The following is a 16,631-nucleotide window of genomic DNA, read 5'->3' on the forward strand; positions in this document are numbered from 1 at the left end:
GACGCCGCTCGCCACAGACCAGGCCTCGCTCCGGGCGGGGTGGGGGGCGGTCCGGCCTCTGTCCGCTGGGGTTAGCGGGTCGGCGCCTCTGAGGGGGCACGGCCCCCGCCTCGCACCCCCAACCCGGGGCCTCTGGCCACGTCCCCGCTGAGGGCCGGCCCAGCCTCCGTACGGCCCCCAGGTGCTGTCAGTGGCGAATGAGGCCCCTTGTTTCCCCAGAAGAACTTGCAGCTGAGCTGGCGGAGCCCCTGAGGGCGGGGCGGGGCCGCTCAGGGTGTGTCTCTCCGTGCGCCCCTCAGACTGTGCGGCCTCGGACCCGGGGCCGGAGCGGGAGAAAGTGGGTTTAGGGGTGAGTTTTGGCCTCGCCCAGTGGTCGGCAAACTCATGAGTCTGCAGAGCCCAATACCAACAGGACGACGATTGACATCTCTTTGGAAAGCCACACTTTTTTTTAACTTAAACTCCTTCTCACGCCACTTCTTCAACACAGACTCGCCCAGGCCGTGGTGTTCTGTGGAAGAGCCACACTCCAGGGGCCAAAGAGCCGCCTGTGGCTTGAGAGCGCGGTGTGCCGACCAGCCGGTGTGGCCCGGTTCCCGCAGGGCGAGTGTCCGGGTGTGAGCTCGCTCTGGTCGGCGATGGGCGGGGGCGGCCTGTGGGGTCGGTGTTTCTGTCTCTCTCTCCCCCTCTTCTTCTCTCTTCTAAATATCTAAAAAAGCGCCGGGACCGGTTTGGCTCAATGGATAGAGCGTCGGCTTGGGGACTGAAGGGTCCCGGGTTCGATTCCAGTCAAGGGCATGTACCTTGGTTGCGGGCATATCCCCGGTGGGGGGTGTGCAAGAGGCAGCTGATCGATGACTCTCTCTCATCGATGTTTCTAACTCTCTATCTCTCTCCCTTCCTCTCTGTACAAAATCAATAAAATGTTTAAAAAAAATAAAAATCTAAAAAAGCATTTAAAAAGAGGGGGTTCTGGGGAGAAAAAGTCAGGACCTTCTCCAGTGTAGAGACCCCAGGTTTCCAGAGGGGGCGCTGTCCTGGCTCCTGTGGCTGGTGGGACGCGGAGTCCAGGGAGAACCAGGTCAGGCTCGCTGTCCAGGGCCCCCCCCCCCGTGTCCCTCCCGCTGGCCGCCCGCCCGGCCCCCATCCTTCCCTCCGGGCTCTACCGGGAACTGGGGGCACAGCGGGCCTTCCGGCTCCAACCAGAGGGAAGAAGGTCCCATTGTCCCGGGGAGGAAGAGCCGGGATTCGGGAAACCGTGGCCGGGGCCCTCGGGGCCGGCCGTGCCCCATATAAGGCGGCCGCTGACTCCACGGAGCCGATCCCGCAGCCCCAGCCGCAGCCGCAGCCATGAGGCGCCTCCTGCTCGCCCTCAGCGTCGCCCTCGTGTGCGGCACCCAGGACGTGGCCGTCCCCCGGCCCATGGAGGACCTGGATGCCCCGAAGGTCTGGGGCCGGGCGCTCTGCCGGGCGGCGGGGCCGTGGGGCGCCGGCTCAGGGGGCGGAGGCTGGGGTGCCGGGACCCTTCGTTGCTCTCCATCCCACCGCCCAGGTGGTGCCGGGAAGCTCAGGGCGTGACTGAGCCACGGCTGCACGGGCGTCCTCGGCGCGCGGGCCCTGGGCAGCCCTGTCAGCCGCGCCGGGAGGGACGGGGGGCCCCGGGAGCTGGGGCCCCGGCCGCGCCCCTGCCCTCCAGTGAGCGCAGGCCCCTCACAGGTGGCTGGGACCTGGTACACCGTGGCCATGGCGGCCAGCAACCCCGCCCTGCTGGGCGCCCCCCTGAGGCTGTACGTCCAGGAGCTGAAGCCCACGGCCCAGGGCGACCTGGAGATCATGGTCCGCGGACGGTGGGTGTCCCGGCTGCGGGAGGCTCCTGAGGGGGCCGGGGGCCGGGGGCCGGGGCCCGGGGGGCAGAGCTGGGCCCCTTGGAGCCGCTGCCACGGCTCTGGGCCCTCGGAGCGGCCGGGGCCAGCGTGGGGAGCGGGCTGTGCCGAGGCGGCTGGTGAGGCAGCGGGGGGGGCCGGGCCTCCCGCCGCCGCCTGGCTGTGTGAGGGGTGATGTGGCCGCCGGCAGCCTCGGCGTCACCGTCACCGTCACCGTCACCGTCACCGTCACGCCGTCCCCCCTGTAGGCAGGGCGCCCGGTGGTGCGTTGAGAAGAAGATCTTGGCCGAGAGAACGGAGAGTGCCGGGGAGTTCAACGTCAACTGTGAGCGGCCGGGCCAGGCCCCGAGCTCAGCCTCAGGCCCGGGGCGGGCGGGCCTGTGGGTGCCGCGGGCCGGGGGTGTGGGTGCCGCGGGCCCGGGGCGGGCGGGGTGGGGGGGGGTGGGCCTGTGGGTGCCGCGGGCCGGGGGCGGGCGGGGTGGGGCGGGCGGGCCTGTGGGTGCCGCGGGCCGGGGGTGTGGGTGCCGCGGGCCTGGGGTGTGGGTGCCTCGGGCCCGGGGCAGGCGGGGTGGGGGGGCGGGCCTGTGGGTGCGGCGGGCCGGGGGCGGGCGGGGTGGGGCGGGCGGGCCTGTGGGTGCCGCGGGCCGGGGGTGTGGGTGCCTCGGGCCCGGGGCGGGCGGGGTGGGGGGGGTGGGCCTGTTGGTGCCTCGGGCCGGGGGTGTGGGTGCCGCGGGCCGGGGTGTGGGGTGCTGCGGGCCGGGGGTGTGGGTGCCTCGGGCCCAGGACGGGCGGGGTGGTGGGGGCGGGCCTGTGGGTGCCGCGGGCCGGGGGTGTGGGTGCTGCGGGCCGGGGGTGTGGGTACCTCGGGCCCGGGACGGGCGGGCCTGTGGGTGCCGCGGGCCCGGGGCGGGCGGGGTGGGGGGGGGTGGGCCTGTGGGTGCCGCGGGCCGGGGGCGGGCGGGGTGGGGCGGGGCGGGCCTGTGGGTGCTGCGGGCCGGGGGTGTGGGTGTGGGGGGGCCGCAGGGGCAGCGCTTTGGGGGGCTGCTGACTGCTCACTCCCCGAGGCGGACGGTGAGCTGAGCCTGCACCTCCCGGCGCCCCCTCTCCACAGACTCGCCAGGCAGGTTCACATTTTGTTTTAATTTTTATGACAAAACACAACACGGAGACTCGCAGGGTCAGCCTCTTGTCCTGGGGCTTGGCACCGGCGTTTCTATTCTTTATTTACTCATTTTTAATACGTTTGCGGAGAGAGAGGAAGGGAGAGGGACAGAGAGAGAAACATCCACGATGGGATAGGACCTTGGACCAGCTGCCTCCTGCACGCCCCCCACTGGGGTTGGAGCCCCCGACCGGGGCCTGTGCCCTGATCGGGGATCAAACCCTGACCTCCTGGCTCCCGGCTGATGCTCAATCACTGAGACACTCTAGTTGGGCGAAATTCTTAATGTTTTTATTGTTAATCCTCACCCGAGGGTGTTGCTCCATTGATTCTTAGAGAGAGTGGGAGGGAGGGGGAGAGAGCGAAACATGGATGGGAGAGAGAGAGACGTGGATTGGCTGCCTCCTGGGTGCACCCGACCAGGCCCAGGGGTCAGGAGCCCTTGGCCACACCAAGCCTGGGACCCTCACGCCGAGGGCCGACACCGGAGCCGGGACCCTGCAGCAAACTGCACCCGTCAGGGTGGCTCCAGGCCGTACCGCCTCCCTCCCTCCTCCCAACCGGGGGCCCCAGCCCCAGCCCTCCCCGCCCTTCCTCTTCCTCCTCCCCTCCCCTCCGCACCCCTCCCCTTCCTCCTCCCCTCCCCTTCCCTCCCCTCCCCCTGCCCCCACCCCTCACCCCTCACCCCTCACCCCTCCTCCAGCTCCTCTGACCTGGGGCCTGACTGAGCCCATCGCTGGCTGCACCCCTGTGATCCTCCCCTCCCTTCCCCTCCTGCTGCCTCGGGGCATCTGATGCGGCAGGAGTGGACGGGGGACTGGCCCTCAGGAGCGGGACCTCACCTCCCTTCCTCTCTGCGTCCCGCCCAGACCCCGTGGTGGACAGGCTGGTGGTGCTGGACACCGACTACGAGAACTTCCTGTTTGCCTGCCTGGAGAGCTCGGCCGCCCCCGAGCAGATCCGGGCCTGCCAGTACCTGGGTGCGTACCGCCGGCCGCGGGTCAGAGGGCAGAGGGTCAGAGGGCAGCCGGAGCCCCGCCCTGCCCCGGACGGGAGCTGCACTCTGACCCGCCCCCTCCGCCCCCAGCCAGGACCCCCAAGGTGGACCGGGCGGCCATGGAGCAGTTCGAACGGGCCCTGAAGCTGCTGTCGGTGCACATCCACGTCATCCTCACCCCTAGACAGGCGCAAGGTGACCCCGCCCCCCTCCCCCTTCGCCCCTCCCCTGCCCCACCCTGCTCCCCATGGCTCCTCCCCCCTCCCCTCCTTCTCCCCTCCCCCCCCCCCGCCCCCTCCCCCTCCCCTTCCTTCTCCCCTTGCCCCCCTCCCTCCTCCCCCCCTCCCCCTGCCCCACCCCCGCTCCCCTCCGCTCCTCCCCCCCTCTCCCTCACCTCCTTCTCTCCCCGCCCCCCTCCTTCTCCCCCCGCCCCCTCCCCCTCCTCCCCCCTCCCCCCCTGCCCCACCCCCGCTCCCCTCCGCTCCTCCCCCCTCTTCCCTCCCCTCCTCTCCTCCCGCCCCCTCCCTCCTCCCCCCCTCCCCCTTTTCCCTCTTCCTCCCGCCCCCTCCCCTCCTCCCCCTCCCCCTTCCCCTCTCCCCGCCCCCAGTCCAGGCCTTCCTCCCGGGCGGCCTCCCATGCTGTGGTGCCGACCTGTGACCCCTCCCCCTCCTCCCGCAGAGAGGTGCCGTGTCTGAGTGCGTCCTGGGTAACGTACCTGCCCCGCTCCGTCCTGGTGTGGGTCCGGGGCCCAGGCCCCCCCCCCCCCTCCCGGCCCCTGGGAAGGGCTGGGACCTGGGTGTCCGGGGTCACGGAATCGGCTGCCTCGCGCCCACCCGCCGAGGGGCTGGCACTGCCCTGTGTCTCCTGCGTCCTGGCCACACCCACAGGCGGACGCCCGGGGCCCCGGGCCAGGGGTGGGCACGGGGGGAGGGGGGCTGGCGGGGCTGGTGGGGGGGCTGGGCCGGGGGTGGGTGAGGGGGCTCCGTCTTCCCCCGCTGCTGGCGAGGTCCGGCCCTCGGGGCCCCAGGCTCACAGGGGCCCCTTGTCCATTCCAGGACCTCGGCCCCCTGCAGGACGGCGTCACCCCTCCTCTGATGTCACCCCTCCTCCCTCTCAGGGCCCCCAGCGGGCCACCCCCCGGGCCCAGGCCCCTGGGGTGCCGCCCGGACGGCTGCCTGAGCCCCACAATAAAGAGTCACACCCGCGCCCGTCTGCCGAGTCTTTCCTGGGGGCGGGGGGGGGGGGGGGGAGCGGGAGGCACAGGCAGGAGGCAGAGCTGACCTCCACCCCAGAGAAACGGGGAAGGGACAGCCCCCGCGGGTGCTGGCCGCTCCCGTCCCTCCGTCCTCACCAGCTGACCCGGCGTCACAGCCCCAGGCGCCTTGCCGGCCAGCAGGGCTGCCCCTCCCCCGGCTCCCCCTCCCCCGCCCCCCCACGCCAGCCCCTCCAGGCAGCCCAGGCCCCCTGAGCGGGTGCACCTGGGGGCAGCCTCTCCCTCCCGGAGCCGGTCACAGCCGAGGGGGGTCCCAGGCCGCCAGCCGAGGGGGGTCCAGGCCGCCAGCCGAGGGGGGTCAGGCCGCCAGCCGAGGGGGGTCCAGGCCCCCAGCCGAGGGGGGTCCCAGGCCGCCAGCCGAGGGGGGTCCAGGCCGCCAGCCGAGGGGGGTCCCAGGCCGCCAGCCGAGGGGGGTCCAGGCCGCCAGCCGAGGGGGGTCCCAGGCCGCCAGCCGAGGGGGGTCAGGCCGCCCGCCGAGGGCGGTCAGGCCGCCAGCCGAGGGGGGTCAGGCCGCCAGCCTGCAGCGAGAACGGGCGCCCGCAGAGCACACGTTTATTTCATTAAAAAAAAGTGTTTTTATCGATTTCAGAGAGGAAGGGAGAGGGGGGGGAAGAGGAGAGGGGGTCATTGATGGCCTCCTGCTCGCCCCTCGCTGGGGATGGATGGAGCCCCAACCCAGGCCTGTGCCCCGACCAGGTATTGAACCCTGACCTCCTGGTTCCTAGCTCGACGCTCAACCACTGAGCCATACTGGCCGGGCCACACGTTTATGTGAGTGCCCGAGGGGCAGTCAGCAAGAGCTCCCGTCCCCCGTCCCACAGGCCCCCCCCCCAGGCCACGCCCCTGCGCCCGGCCCTCCGGCTGCAGCTGGCGGCTCCCACGCCCCCTTGGCCTCCTGGGGTGGCTCCCGGACGCGGGGAATGCTGGAGCTACAGGAGCGCTGGCCTGTCCTCACCAGTAAAGCCCAGGGCGGCCGATGGGGGGTGCACAGGACAGGGGGGCCTGCCCCCGGGACAGGCCCCCCACATCTCCCTGGTCCCCAGCCAGGAGCCCGGAGCCCGTCCTTCGGGGTTCAGCTGCTCCCCACAGCCGGGGCGATGGAATCGCTGGCGATTGGCCACTGAACTCCACCTCGCTGAGCGGGAGGCGGGACAGAGGCCCAGCCCTCTGACCCCGGCGTTTGCTCCCTCCACCACCAACCCCCTCCTGGGGGCCTCCCGCCCCCTCACATGCCCAGGGTCGTGGAAGGGGCTTGTGAGGGACATGGAGACGCGTTTGTCACTCAGAAATCCGGGGGTTTGCAGATGTTCGCACAGACATCCTATATAATAAAAGCCCAATATGCCAAGTGTCCGGTTGTCCCATCATTTGTTCAACCAATCAAAGCGTAATATGCTAATGACATGCTAAGGAGCTGGGAGCCAGAAACATGAAGAAAGTGCCCGGCCGGCACGGCTCAGCGGTTGAGCGTCGACCTAGGAACCAGGAGGACAGGGTTCGATTCCCGGTCAGGGCACAGGCCCGGGCTACAGGCCGATCCTCAGTGTGGGGCGTGCAGGAGGCAGCCGATCCACAATTCTCTCCCATCATTGATGTTTCTATCTCTCTCTCCCTTCCTCTCTGAAATCAATAAAAAATATATACATATATAAATATATATAAAAAGATGGGAAGAAGGCCACATGTACAGTGGGCAGAGAGTGCTGGAGGCACAGAGTTTGTTACTGTGTTATTGTTAATTACGGTATTACTATACTAGAGGCCCAGCACACAGATTCATGCATCCGTGGGGTCTCTCGGCCTGGCCTTCGGGATCGGGCTGAAACCAGCTCTCAGACATCCCCAAGGCGTCCCAGATTGTGAGAGGGCGAAGGCCAGGCTGAGGGACCCCAAGGGTGCACCATCAGGGCTGGGGAAGACGCCCCGATGGGCCAGACCCCAGCAGCAAGCTAACCTACCAGTTGGAGCGTCTGCCCCCTGGTGGTCAGTGCATGTCATAGCGAGTAGTTGAGCGGTCTTAGCATATCATTAGCATATTACGCTTTGATTGATTGCACAAATGACTGGACAACCAGACACTTAGCATGTCAGGCTTTTATTATATAGGATTCCCATACGAACATCTGCAACCCCCCCCCCCCCCGCCTAGTTCTAGCGGCTGGACCCTCCCCCTGGCCGTCCTCCCCACCCCGGCTCTGTTGCTTTCCCACTGGCCTCTGTCTGCCAGGGCCAGCTGCGCCAGCCTCGGGTGTGGCAGCTACGCCCTGCTGACCCCGCACAGCTCGCTCCTGCAAGACCAGAGAAAGACGGCGTGAACCGTTTCCAGCTGGTGGGACGGTTTCCCGGACGAAGTAAAAAATCTGGTAGGGATGCCGAGACCGGTGTGGCTCAGTGGATAGAGCGTCGGCCTTCGGACTGAAAGGTCCCGGGTCCGATTCCGGTCAAGGGCATGTACCTTGGTTGCGGGCACATCTCTGGTAGGGGGTGTGCAGGAGGCAGCTGATGGATGTTTCTAACTCTCTATGCCTCTACCTTCCTCTCTGTAAAAAAATCAATAAAATATATTAAAAAAAAAAAAAAATCTCGTACGGACACAAACTTGTCCAGACCCCGGGGAGGGGCCACTGTGTGGGCGTTGGTGGAATGACTGGGCGCGGGAAGAATCTAGGGAGGTCAGCCCTGTGGTCGGAGACAGAGCCCCCGGCCTGCCCCCCCGCCCCCCGCCTGCCCCCCCCGCCCCCGGCCTGCCCCCCTCTGCCCCCCGCCTGCCCCCCCCCGCCCCCGGCCTGCCCCCTCCGTCCCCGGCCTGCCCCCCCGCCCCCCGCCTGCCCCCCCGCCCCCCGCCTGCCCCCCCCCGCCCCCCGCCTGCCCCCTCCGCCCCCCGCCTGCCCCCCCTCCCGCCCCCGGCCTGCCCCCCCCCGCCCCCGCCTGCCCCCCCCCGGCCTGCCCCCCCCTGCCCCCCCCGCCCTGCCCACCTCCGCCCCCCGCCTGCCCCCGCCCCCGGCCCTGCCCCCCCCCCGCCCCCCGCCTGCCCCCCTCTGCCCCCGGCCTGCCCCCCTCCGCCCCCGCCTGCCCCCCTCCGCCCCCGGCCGGCCCCCCCCGCCCCCCGCCTGCCCCCTCTGCCCCCCGGCCTGCCCCCCTCCGCCCCCCGCCTGCCCCCCTCCGCCCCCGGCCTGCCCCCCCCGCCCCCGGCCTGCCCCCCCCGCCCCCCGGCCTGCCCCCCTCCGCCCCCGGCCTGCCCCCCCCGCCCCCGGCCTGCCCCCCCCCGCCCCCGGCCTGCCCCCCTCTGCCCCCCGCCTGCCCCCCCGCCCCCCGCCTGCCCCCCCCTCCTCCCGGCCTGCCCCCCCCGCCCCCGGCCTGCCCCCCCCCCCCCCCGCCTGCCCCCCCCCCGCTCCCTGGCCTGCCCCCCCCGCCCGTCCCGGTCACCTCCCCCTCCTGGCCGGTCCCAGACGCAGGATCAGCATGCTCCAGGCCGGAGCCCAGAACCCTTATCACAACCCCCTGCGCCCTCGGAGCATGAAGACCAGCAGCGGTCCAAGTCGAGGGGTTCTCGGCGGCAGCGTGTCCGTCTCTGAGCCGGCTCCGGGCGGAGGGACGCTGCAGGGCCTGTCCTCAGGGCCTGGCTTCCTTCCCTCGATGCCCTCCAGGCCGACCACGCTGTGCCTGCGTCAGTGTCTCCTTCCCTTAAAAAGATGGTTATTGATGTCAGAGAGGAAGGGAGAGGGAGATGGAAACATCCTGTATAATAAAAACGACAAGAACGACCGGTCCAACAGGCGCTATGACGCGCACTCACCACCAGGGGGCGATGCTCAACGCGGGGGCTGCCCCGCGGGTCGGTGAGCTCCCACAGGGGGAGCGGCCGCTCAGAGGGCGGTCCACAGCTGCGAGGCTCACCAGGTGGGCGGCTGGTCCCGCATGGGGCCAATCCCTTCAGGCTACACCCCCACCAGGGCACGAAGCCCTGCTCCGGGCCTCTAGTCAGTGCTGAGCGAGAATCTCGGACCGGCTGCCTCCCGCACGCCCCCCTCATGGGATCGCACCTGCAACCTGGCCTGTGCCCCGGCCGGGACTGAACGGCGGCTTCTTCCTGAGCCGCCGGCCGGCCCGCAGGAACTCCTAGCCCCCAAGTGGACGGACCGAGCTTGGTTTTTCCATCCATGGGGGGCGCCGAGCTGTGCTGCACTCTGGCTGCTACGAACACGTGTTTGCAAATGTCCCTTCGAGTCCTGCGGCCGGTCCTCTGGGTCCCCGGGCGGCACTGCGGTCACCGCACTGCGTCTGGAGGGACCGCCGTGCGCTCAGCGGCTGTGAGGGGGCTTGGGGGCACATCTGGGGTGGACGTATTTGCTGTGATAAGGCTGTGCCTGGGGCTGGGCGTGGGCACGGTGGGGCCTGGGGTGGGCATGGTGGGGGCCTGGGGTGGGCACGGTGGGGCCTGGGGTGGGCACGGTGGGGCCTGGGGTGGGCACGGTGGGGCCTGGGGTGGGCACGGTGGGGGCATGGGGCGTGGGTGTGGGCGTGGTGGGAGCCTGGTTGTGGGCATGGTGAGGGTCTGGGCGTGGGCATGGTGAGGGTCTGGGCGTGGGCACGGTGGGGGCGTGGGGCATGGGTGTGGGCGTGGGCACGGTGGGGCCTGGGAAGGAGCTGGGTGATGATTGTGGGGACGGAGCCCCCTGGGGAGAGGTGCGCCCTGGACGGGCGGTGACCATGAGGGCACCTGCTCGGCCGGGTGCCAGGGCGAGGCCTCCTCCAGCTCCTGACGCCACAGCCCGCGGCCGGCCCTCCTTCCCTCCGCGTCCCAGGTTTTCCGGGAACTCGTCCCGGGGACCGGCCGTGGCCGGAGGCAGTGCGGGCGGGGCGGCTGGGGAGCCCAGCAGGTGCCTCGGGCTTCTGAGAAAACCGCAGGAAGCACACGGCGGGCCGCATCCCCGAGCTCCGGGAACCGGACACCTGCCCTCCTGGCCCTGCCCTCCTGGCCCCGCCCTGCCCTGCCCCGCGAGACCCTGCCCCTGCCCTCCTGCCCCTGCCCTGCCCTGCCCTGCCCCGCGAGACCCTGCCCCTGCCCTCCTGCCCCTGCCCTGCCCCTGCCCCTGCCCTCCTGGCCCTGCCCTGCCCTGCCCTGCCCCGCGGGACCCTGCCCCTGCCCTCCTGCCCCTGCCCCCGCCCCTGCCCTGCCCCACGGGACCTGCTGGGCGGCCTGACCCCGGGGTCTAAGCCTGGCCCTGGCCTCGGGCAGCCGTAGCTGGGGCCCCGCGGGCGGGCGGGGCTGCTGACGGGGGAGCCACGCTCGGGTGCGAGGCGGGTGCCCACCGTCGGTGTCCGGCCGCGTGCTGCCCGTCCCTGGCCCGGGCGTCCTCCCCGCCTCTCCCGGCTCCGGGCGGCACCTGCTCTCGCACCTGCCTTTGTGCCCAGCTCTCCTCCGGACCCCTCTCTGCCCCGCTTCTCCCGATGGGACCCCGGGCACTAGACAGCCCCCGCCCGCCCGCGCCACGTGGCCTCACCTGAGGCCCCCGCGGGCGGGAGCACAAGGGCGACCAGCCCCGAGCTGCTCGGCGTTCACCGTGAAGACGGCCCAGCCATGCGGCTGTGGTTAGCGTCAACCTAGGAACCAGGAGGTCCCGGGTTCGAATTTGATCAGGGCACCTGCCTGGGTTACCAGCTTGATCCCCCGTGTGGGGCGAGCAGGGGCAGCCGCTGCTGGTTTCTCTCGCGTCAATGTTCCTCTCTCCCTCCCTCTCCCTCCCTCTCCCTCCCTCTCGCTCTAAAAATCAGCAAAAACCCGTCGGAGTCCGGATAGCGGGGTCCCGTGGCCCCGCCCGAGGTCAGGCGCTCTCCGCGGCCCCTGGCGGCCCCCGGCGGCCCCTGAGGGTCACTGTCCGCCCCGCGCGTCCTTAGTTCGGGGCTCCGTCTGGACCTCACGGCCTCCGCTCCAGGGTCAGGCCTCAGGCGGTGCAGGTGGGGGAGAGGACAGCGGAGGCAGGAGGCCAGGAGGGGCCCTGGCTTTCCAGGCGGCTGGTGGGGGCGGTGGGGAGGGCGGCCCTGGGGCTGCGGGGGGGAGGGGGGTGTCCTGGTCTCACATGGGCCTCTTGGGCCACGCACACCCCTCCTCCCCCTTCCCGCTCGTCCCCCCCGGACACAGCCTCCTCCGGGCTGGCTGTTGCTGTCCAGAGCCCCCTCCCACCCCCGTGTCCCTCCCGCTGGCCGCCCGCCCGGCCCCCATCCTTCCCTCCGGGCTCTACCGGGAACTGGGGGCACAGCGGGCCTTCCGGCTCCAACCAGAGGGAAGAAGGTCCCATTGTCCCGGGGAGGAAGAGCCGGGATTCGGGGAACCGTGGCGGGGGCCCTCGGGGCGGCCGTGCCCCATATAAGGCCCCGCGCTCGCCGCCTCGGCCTTCTCGCCGGAGCCGATCCCGCAGCCGCAGCCATGAGGTGCCTCCTGCTCGCCCTCTGCGTCGCCCTCGTGTGCGGCACCCAGGACCTCTTTGTGCCCCAGACCAGGGAGGACCTGGACGTCCAGAAGGTCTGGGGCCGGGCGCTGTGCGGGGCGCTGTGCGGGGGGCGCTGTGCAGGGCGCTGTGCGGGGGGCGCTGTGCGGGGCGCTGTGCGGGGGGCGCTGTGCGGGGGGCGCTGTGCGGGGCGCTGTGCGGGGGGCGCTGTGCGGGGCGCTGTGCGGGGCGCTGTGCGGGGGGCGCTGTGCGGGGGGCGCTGTGCGGGGCGCTGTGCGGGGGGCGCTGTGCGGGGGGCGCTGTGCGGGGCGCTGTGCGGGGCGCTGTGCGGGGGGCGCTGTGCGGGGCGCTGTGCGGGGGGCGCTGTGGGGGGGGCGCTGTGGGGGGGGCGCTGTGCGGGGCGCTGTGCGGGGGGCGCTGTGCGGGGCGCTGTGCGGGGGGCGCTGTGCGGGGCGCTGTGCGGGGCGCTGTGCGGGGGGCGCTGTGCGGGGGGCGCTGTGCGGGGGGCGCTGTGCGGGGGGCGCTGTGCGGGGGGCGCTGTGCGGGGGCGCTGTGCGGGGGGCGCTGTGCGGGGGGCGCTGTGCGGGGGGGCTGCTGTGCGGGGGCTGTGCGGGGGGGCGCTGTGCGGGGCGCGGTGCGGGGGGCGCTGTGCGGGGGGGCGCTGTGCGGGGCGCTGTGCGGGGGGCGCTGTGCGGGCGCGCTGTGCGGGGCGCTGTGCGGGGGGCGCTGTGCGGGGGCGCTGTGCGGGGGCGCTGTGCGGGGGGGCGCTGTGCGGGGCGCTGTGCGGGGGGGCGCTGTGCGGGGGGCGCTGTGCGGGGGGGCTGTGCGGGGCGCTGTGCGGGGGGGCGCTGTGCGGGGCGCTGTGCGGGGGGGCGCTGTGCGGGGGCGCTGTGCGGGGGGCGCTGTGCGGGGGGCGCTGTGCGGGGGGCGCTGTGCGGGCGCGCTGTGCGGGGCGCTGTCGGGGGGCGCTGTGCGGGGGGCGCTGTGCGGGGGCGCTGTGCGGGGGGCGCTGTGCGGGGCGCTGTGCGGGGGGGGCGCTGTGCGGGGCGCTGTGCGGGGGGGCGCTGTGCGGGGCGCGCTGTGCGGGGCGCTGTGCGGGGGGCGCTGTGCGGGGGGCGCTGTGCGGGGGCGCTGTGCGGGGGGGCGCTGTGCGGGGCGGCGCTGTGCGGGGCACGCTGTGCGGGGGCGCTGTGCAGGGGGCGCTGTGCGGGGCGCTGTGCAGGGGGCGCTGTGCGGGGCGCTGTGCGGGGCGCTGTGCGGGGGGCGCTGTGCGGGGGGCGCTGTGCGGGGCGCTGTGCGCTGTGCGGGGCGGCTGGGGCGGGGCACAGGGCGGGGGTTTGGGGGGCCGGACTCCCCTGGGGCCGCCCTCACACAGCACCAGGGGCACTGACCTCTCAGTCCTGAGGCTGGTCCCCCCGGCCCCCGGTGTCCCTCCACGTCCGGCTCTGGGCCCGCGTCCGCGGCTCCTCCGCTCAGAGGGACCTGCCCGGCGGCACCAGGGCCCGGCTCATTTTAATGCCCTCTTCTTTTTTTATTGATGGATATTTTTCTTTTGTTGCTTATCATTATTATTATCTTTAGAGAGGGGGGGGCAGAGGGAGAGAGAGAAGCATCATGATGAGAACCACTGAGCAGCTGCCTCCTGCCTGTCCCCCCCGGGGATCAGAACCAGCTCGCCCTGGCCACGGATCGAACCCGGGACCACTCAACCTCTGAGCCACGCTGCTGGGCAGAGGTCCCGCCTCCTCACGGTCCTCTGAGGGGCTGGGCTGCACCAGGCGAATTCGGGGGGACACCATGCAGGCCCTCCCGGCCCCCCGCCTCCCCACTTTTCTCATCCCAGCCACGTCGCCCCAGACCCCCCTCCCCCTCCCCGTGGAGCAGCTCCGGGCTTCTCAGGGCTGAGAGGAGTTTGGCCAGAACGGCCCTTGGCTCCGCAGGGGGGACCCCACAGCGGCGGGGGGCAGGGGGGTGTCAGTGAGTGCCCTGAGGACCCTGCCCCACCCCCAGGCCGGCCTGGGGAGCCGGGACCGGCAGGACTCCACTGGCCAGGAGGGTGGGACGAGAGCCCCCTGGGAGCTGGGGTCCCCGCCCGCCCCCTCCACCCCCTGGTGAGCTCACGGCCCCTCCCCAGATGGCCGGGACCTGGTACTCCGTGGCCATGGCGGCCAGCGACCTGGCCCTGCTCAGCACCCAGAGCGCCCCCCTGAGGCTGTACGTCCAGGAGCTGAGGCCCTCGGCCCAGGCCGACATGGAGATCATGATGCACAGATGGTGGGTGTCCCAGCTGCGGGAGGGGCCGGGCTCCAGGACAGGGGCGGGCAGGGCTCCTGAGGGGACTCGGCTTCCTGTGGGCAGCATGGGGTCAGGGGTCGGGGGTCGAGGGGCAGAGCTGGGCCCCTTGGCCCCTGCCCACGGCTCTGGGCCCACGGAGCGGCCGGGGGCCAGTGTGGGGAGAGGCCTGTGTGCAGAGGCTGCTGGTCAGGGTGGCGGGATCGGGTCTGGGCCCTCCCGCAGGGCCCTGGCTGCCCCTGGAGGGGAAGGGGGCAGAGAGAGCTGGGGCGGGGAGGGTGGAACCCAGAGCCATCACTGCCAGAACGCAGGTCAAGGCCGAGCACGACCGAGGGCACCCAGCCCCTCCCCCTGCCCCGGGGCGGGCGGGCCCCTCTTCCCGCCCCGCCTGGGCCCCGGGCCTCGCCCTTGGGCGGCCCTCACGGCGGAGCCTGAGGCGGCTCTGGGACCTGTCTTCCAGGGAGGACGGCAGCTGTGTCCAGACCAAGATCTTCGCGGAGAAAACCGAGGTCCCTACCGAGTTCAAGATCAACAGTACGTGTGCCGGGGCCTCCACCGGCCGGACTGGACGCCGCCCCCCCCCCCCCCCTCAGCTCAGATCCGCACGGAAACCCCTCTGTCCTCCTTTTTAAAACACAGTTTACTGACTTCAGAGAGGAGAAGAGAGGAAGAAAGAGAGAGAAACATCCATGATGAGAATCGTGGATCCGCTGCCTCCTGCCCGCCCCCCACGGGGAGGGAGCCCCACAACTCAGGCCTGTGCCCCGACCGGGAATCGAACCCGGGACCCTTCAGTCCACAGGCTGATGCTCAACCCCTGAGCCAAACCTGCCAGGCCCACCCCCATTTCTTAACCGGGACACGGGGCGGGTGGGCCCCTTGGAACCAGTGGTGTCTGAGCTGGACTGGCCGGAGGGCGCTCAGGCCCCTGGGCCAGGCCCGGCAGGGGAGTGGCCGGGGCCGGGTGGGGAGGTGGCGGGAGGGGGTGGGAGCCGCTCCCGGTCCTGGCCAGTCGGCTCACAGGGGGAGCCGGCCAGCCACCTCCCTCCTGCCGGAGAGGAGAGCCCACACTGACCCGCTCCCCGCCCGGCCCCCCCAGGCCTGGGGGACAGCAAGGTGCACGTGCTGGACACCGACTACGAGAACTTTGCCTTCCTGTGCCTGGAGAACGCCGGCCCCTCCAAGCAGAGCCTGGCCTGCCAGTACCTGGGTGCGGCCTCCGGAGCCGGCGGGGGGGGGGGGGGGGGGGGGGAATCCTGGAGGCAGGGAGAGGGTCCCGGAGCCTGGAGGGGAGGGTCCCAGAGCTGAGGGGTAGGGGGTGGGGGGTGGTGATGGTGGTGGTGGTGTGTGTCCCGGAGCCTGGAGGGGAGGGTCCCGGAGCCGAGGGGTAGGGGGTGGGGGGTGGTGATGGTGGTGGTGGTGTGTGTCCCGGAGCCTGGAGGGGAGGGTCCCAGAGCCGAGGGGTAGGGGGTGGGGGGTCCCGTGACTGTGGGGACAGACACCCCGGTGGGGGAGGGGGATGCACACTCGGGCCGGGGACGGATGGGGGCTCCCGGTAACCATAACGACCAGAGAGCAGACTTGGGACATTCTCGGGGGCCCCCCATGAGCTCCCCATGGGTCGCGGGCAGGCGGCCGGCCGGCTGGGACCGAGGGGCCTTGTCCTCCTGCGACCCTGACCCCCAGCTCGGCCCTGGAGGGGCTGGGCCGAGGGGGTCAGGGCCCTGGAGGACAGGTGGGTGGAGCCCTGTCTGGCCCTGGGGAGCGGTGCTAAGCTCTGCTGACCTCCATGTCAGGGTGACCGTCCTGCCTGGTCCTGGGCAGGGCACCGGCCCCCCCAGTCCAGGGGCTGACCCCTGCCATCCCCCACCCCGCAGCCCGGACCCCGAAGATGAACAAGGTGGCCATGGAGCAGTTCAACGAGGCCATGAAGCTGCTGCCCATCCACATCCAGATGGTCTTCACCCCGGCCCACATGGAAGGTGACCTGTCCGCTGACCCCTGACCCCTGACCCCTGGCCCCCGACCCCCGACCCCCTGCCCAGGACTCCCAGTCCGCAAGCCATGCGCCCTGGGAGCGTCTTTCTCCCGTGGCGGCCTCCCCACCACCCCAGGCTTCTCGGGGGGCGGGTGGGAGGTGGGGGTGCAGAGCCCCTGAGTGGGGACCCCTCAGGCCCGGCTGACCTGTGACCTCCCACGCCGCCCCTCCTCCCGCAGAGAGGTGCCGTGTGTGAGCGCGGCCCGCTGACCCGCCTCCTGGGTAAGGTACCTGCCCCCCCCCCTCCGTCCTGGGTGTGGGGTCCTGGGGGCCCCTCTCCCGGGCACAGGGCCTGAGCGCCCGCCGCCTGCCGGGCCCCTGGGAAGGCTGGCACTGGGGTCTCGGGAATGGGCCAGCCCCAGGGTCCCGGGCCGGTGTGGGCGCGGGGCGGGGGGTGGGCTGAGGGAGGGCCTGGGAGGGGCTGTGAGGGGCTGGGAGGGTCGTCCCTCAGCCCCAGAGTCACAGGGACCCTCGTCCATTCCAGGACCTCGGCCCCTGCAGGAGACTCCACCCTCCGTCCGGTCAGAGGCCCCCAGG

The 16,631-nt window shown here is 71.9% G+C and overlaps 2 protein-coding genes across 2 annotated transcripts; both read left to right on the top strand.

Annotated features, from left to right (window-relative positions):
- Positions 1 to 1,350: 1,350 nt before the first annotated feature.
- On the top strand, positions 1,351 to 7,630 carry LOC118707105 (beta-lactoglobulin-1). The gene is made up of 7 exons (XM_036417009.2): positions 1,351 to 1,446; positions 1,717 to 1,851; positions 2,136 to 2,208; positions 3,915 to 4,025; positions 4,133 to 4,237; positions 4,721 to 4,724; positions 7,543 to 7,630. The coding sequence occupies exons 1-7, from the start codon at positions 1,351 to 1,353 to the stop codon at positions 7,628 to 7,630; spliced, it is 612 nt and encodes a 203-aa protein (XP_036272902.1).
- A 4,048-nt stretch (positions 7,631 to 11,678) lies between these two features.
- LOC118707061 (beta-lactoglobulin-like) lies at positions 11,679 to 16,354 on the top strand. The gene is made up of 6 exons (XM_036416961.2): positions 11,679 to 11,838; positions 13,899 to 14,038; positions 14,517 to 14,590; positions 15,156 to 15,266; positions 15,934 to 16,038; positions 16,274 to 16,354. Exons 1-6 carry the CDS (start codon positions 11,743 to 11,745, stop codon positions 16,288 to 16,290), a joined length of 543 nt encoding a protein of 180 aa, XP_036272854.1. The 5' UTR covers positions 11,679 to 11,742; the 3' UTR covers positions 16,291 to 16,354.
- The last annotated feature ends 277 nt before the right edge of the window (positions 16,355 to 16,631 follow it).

This window comes from Pipistrellus kuhlii, unplaced genomic scaffold, assembly GCF_014108245.1.
Source record: "Pipistrellus kuhlii isolate mPipKuh1 unplaced genomic scaffold, mPipKuh1.p scaffold_m20_p_57, whole genome shotgun sequence".
Taxonomy (NCBI): domain Eukaryota; kingdom Metazoa; phylum Chordata; class Mammalia; order Chiroptera; family Vespertilionidae; genus Pipistrellus; species Pipistrellus kuhlii.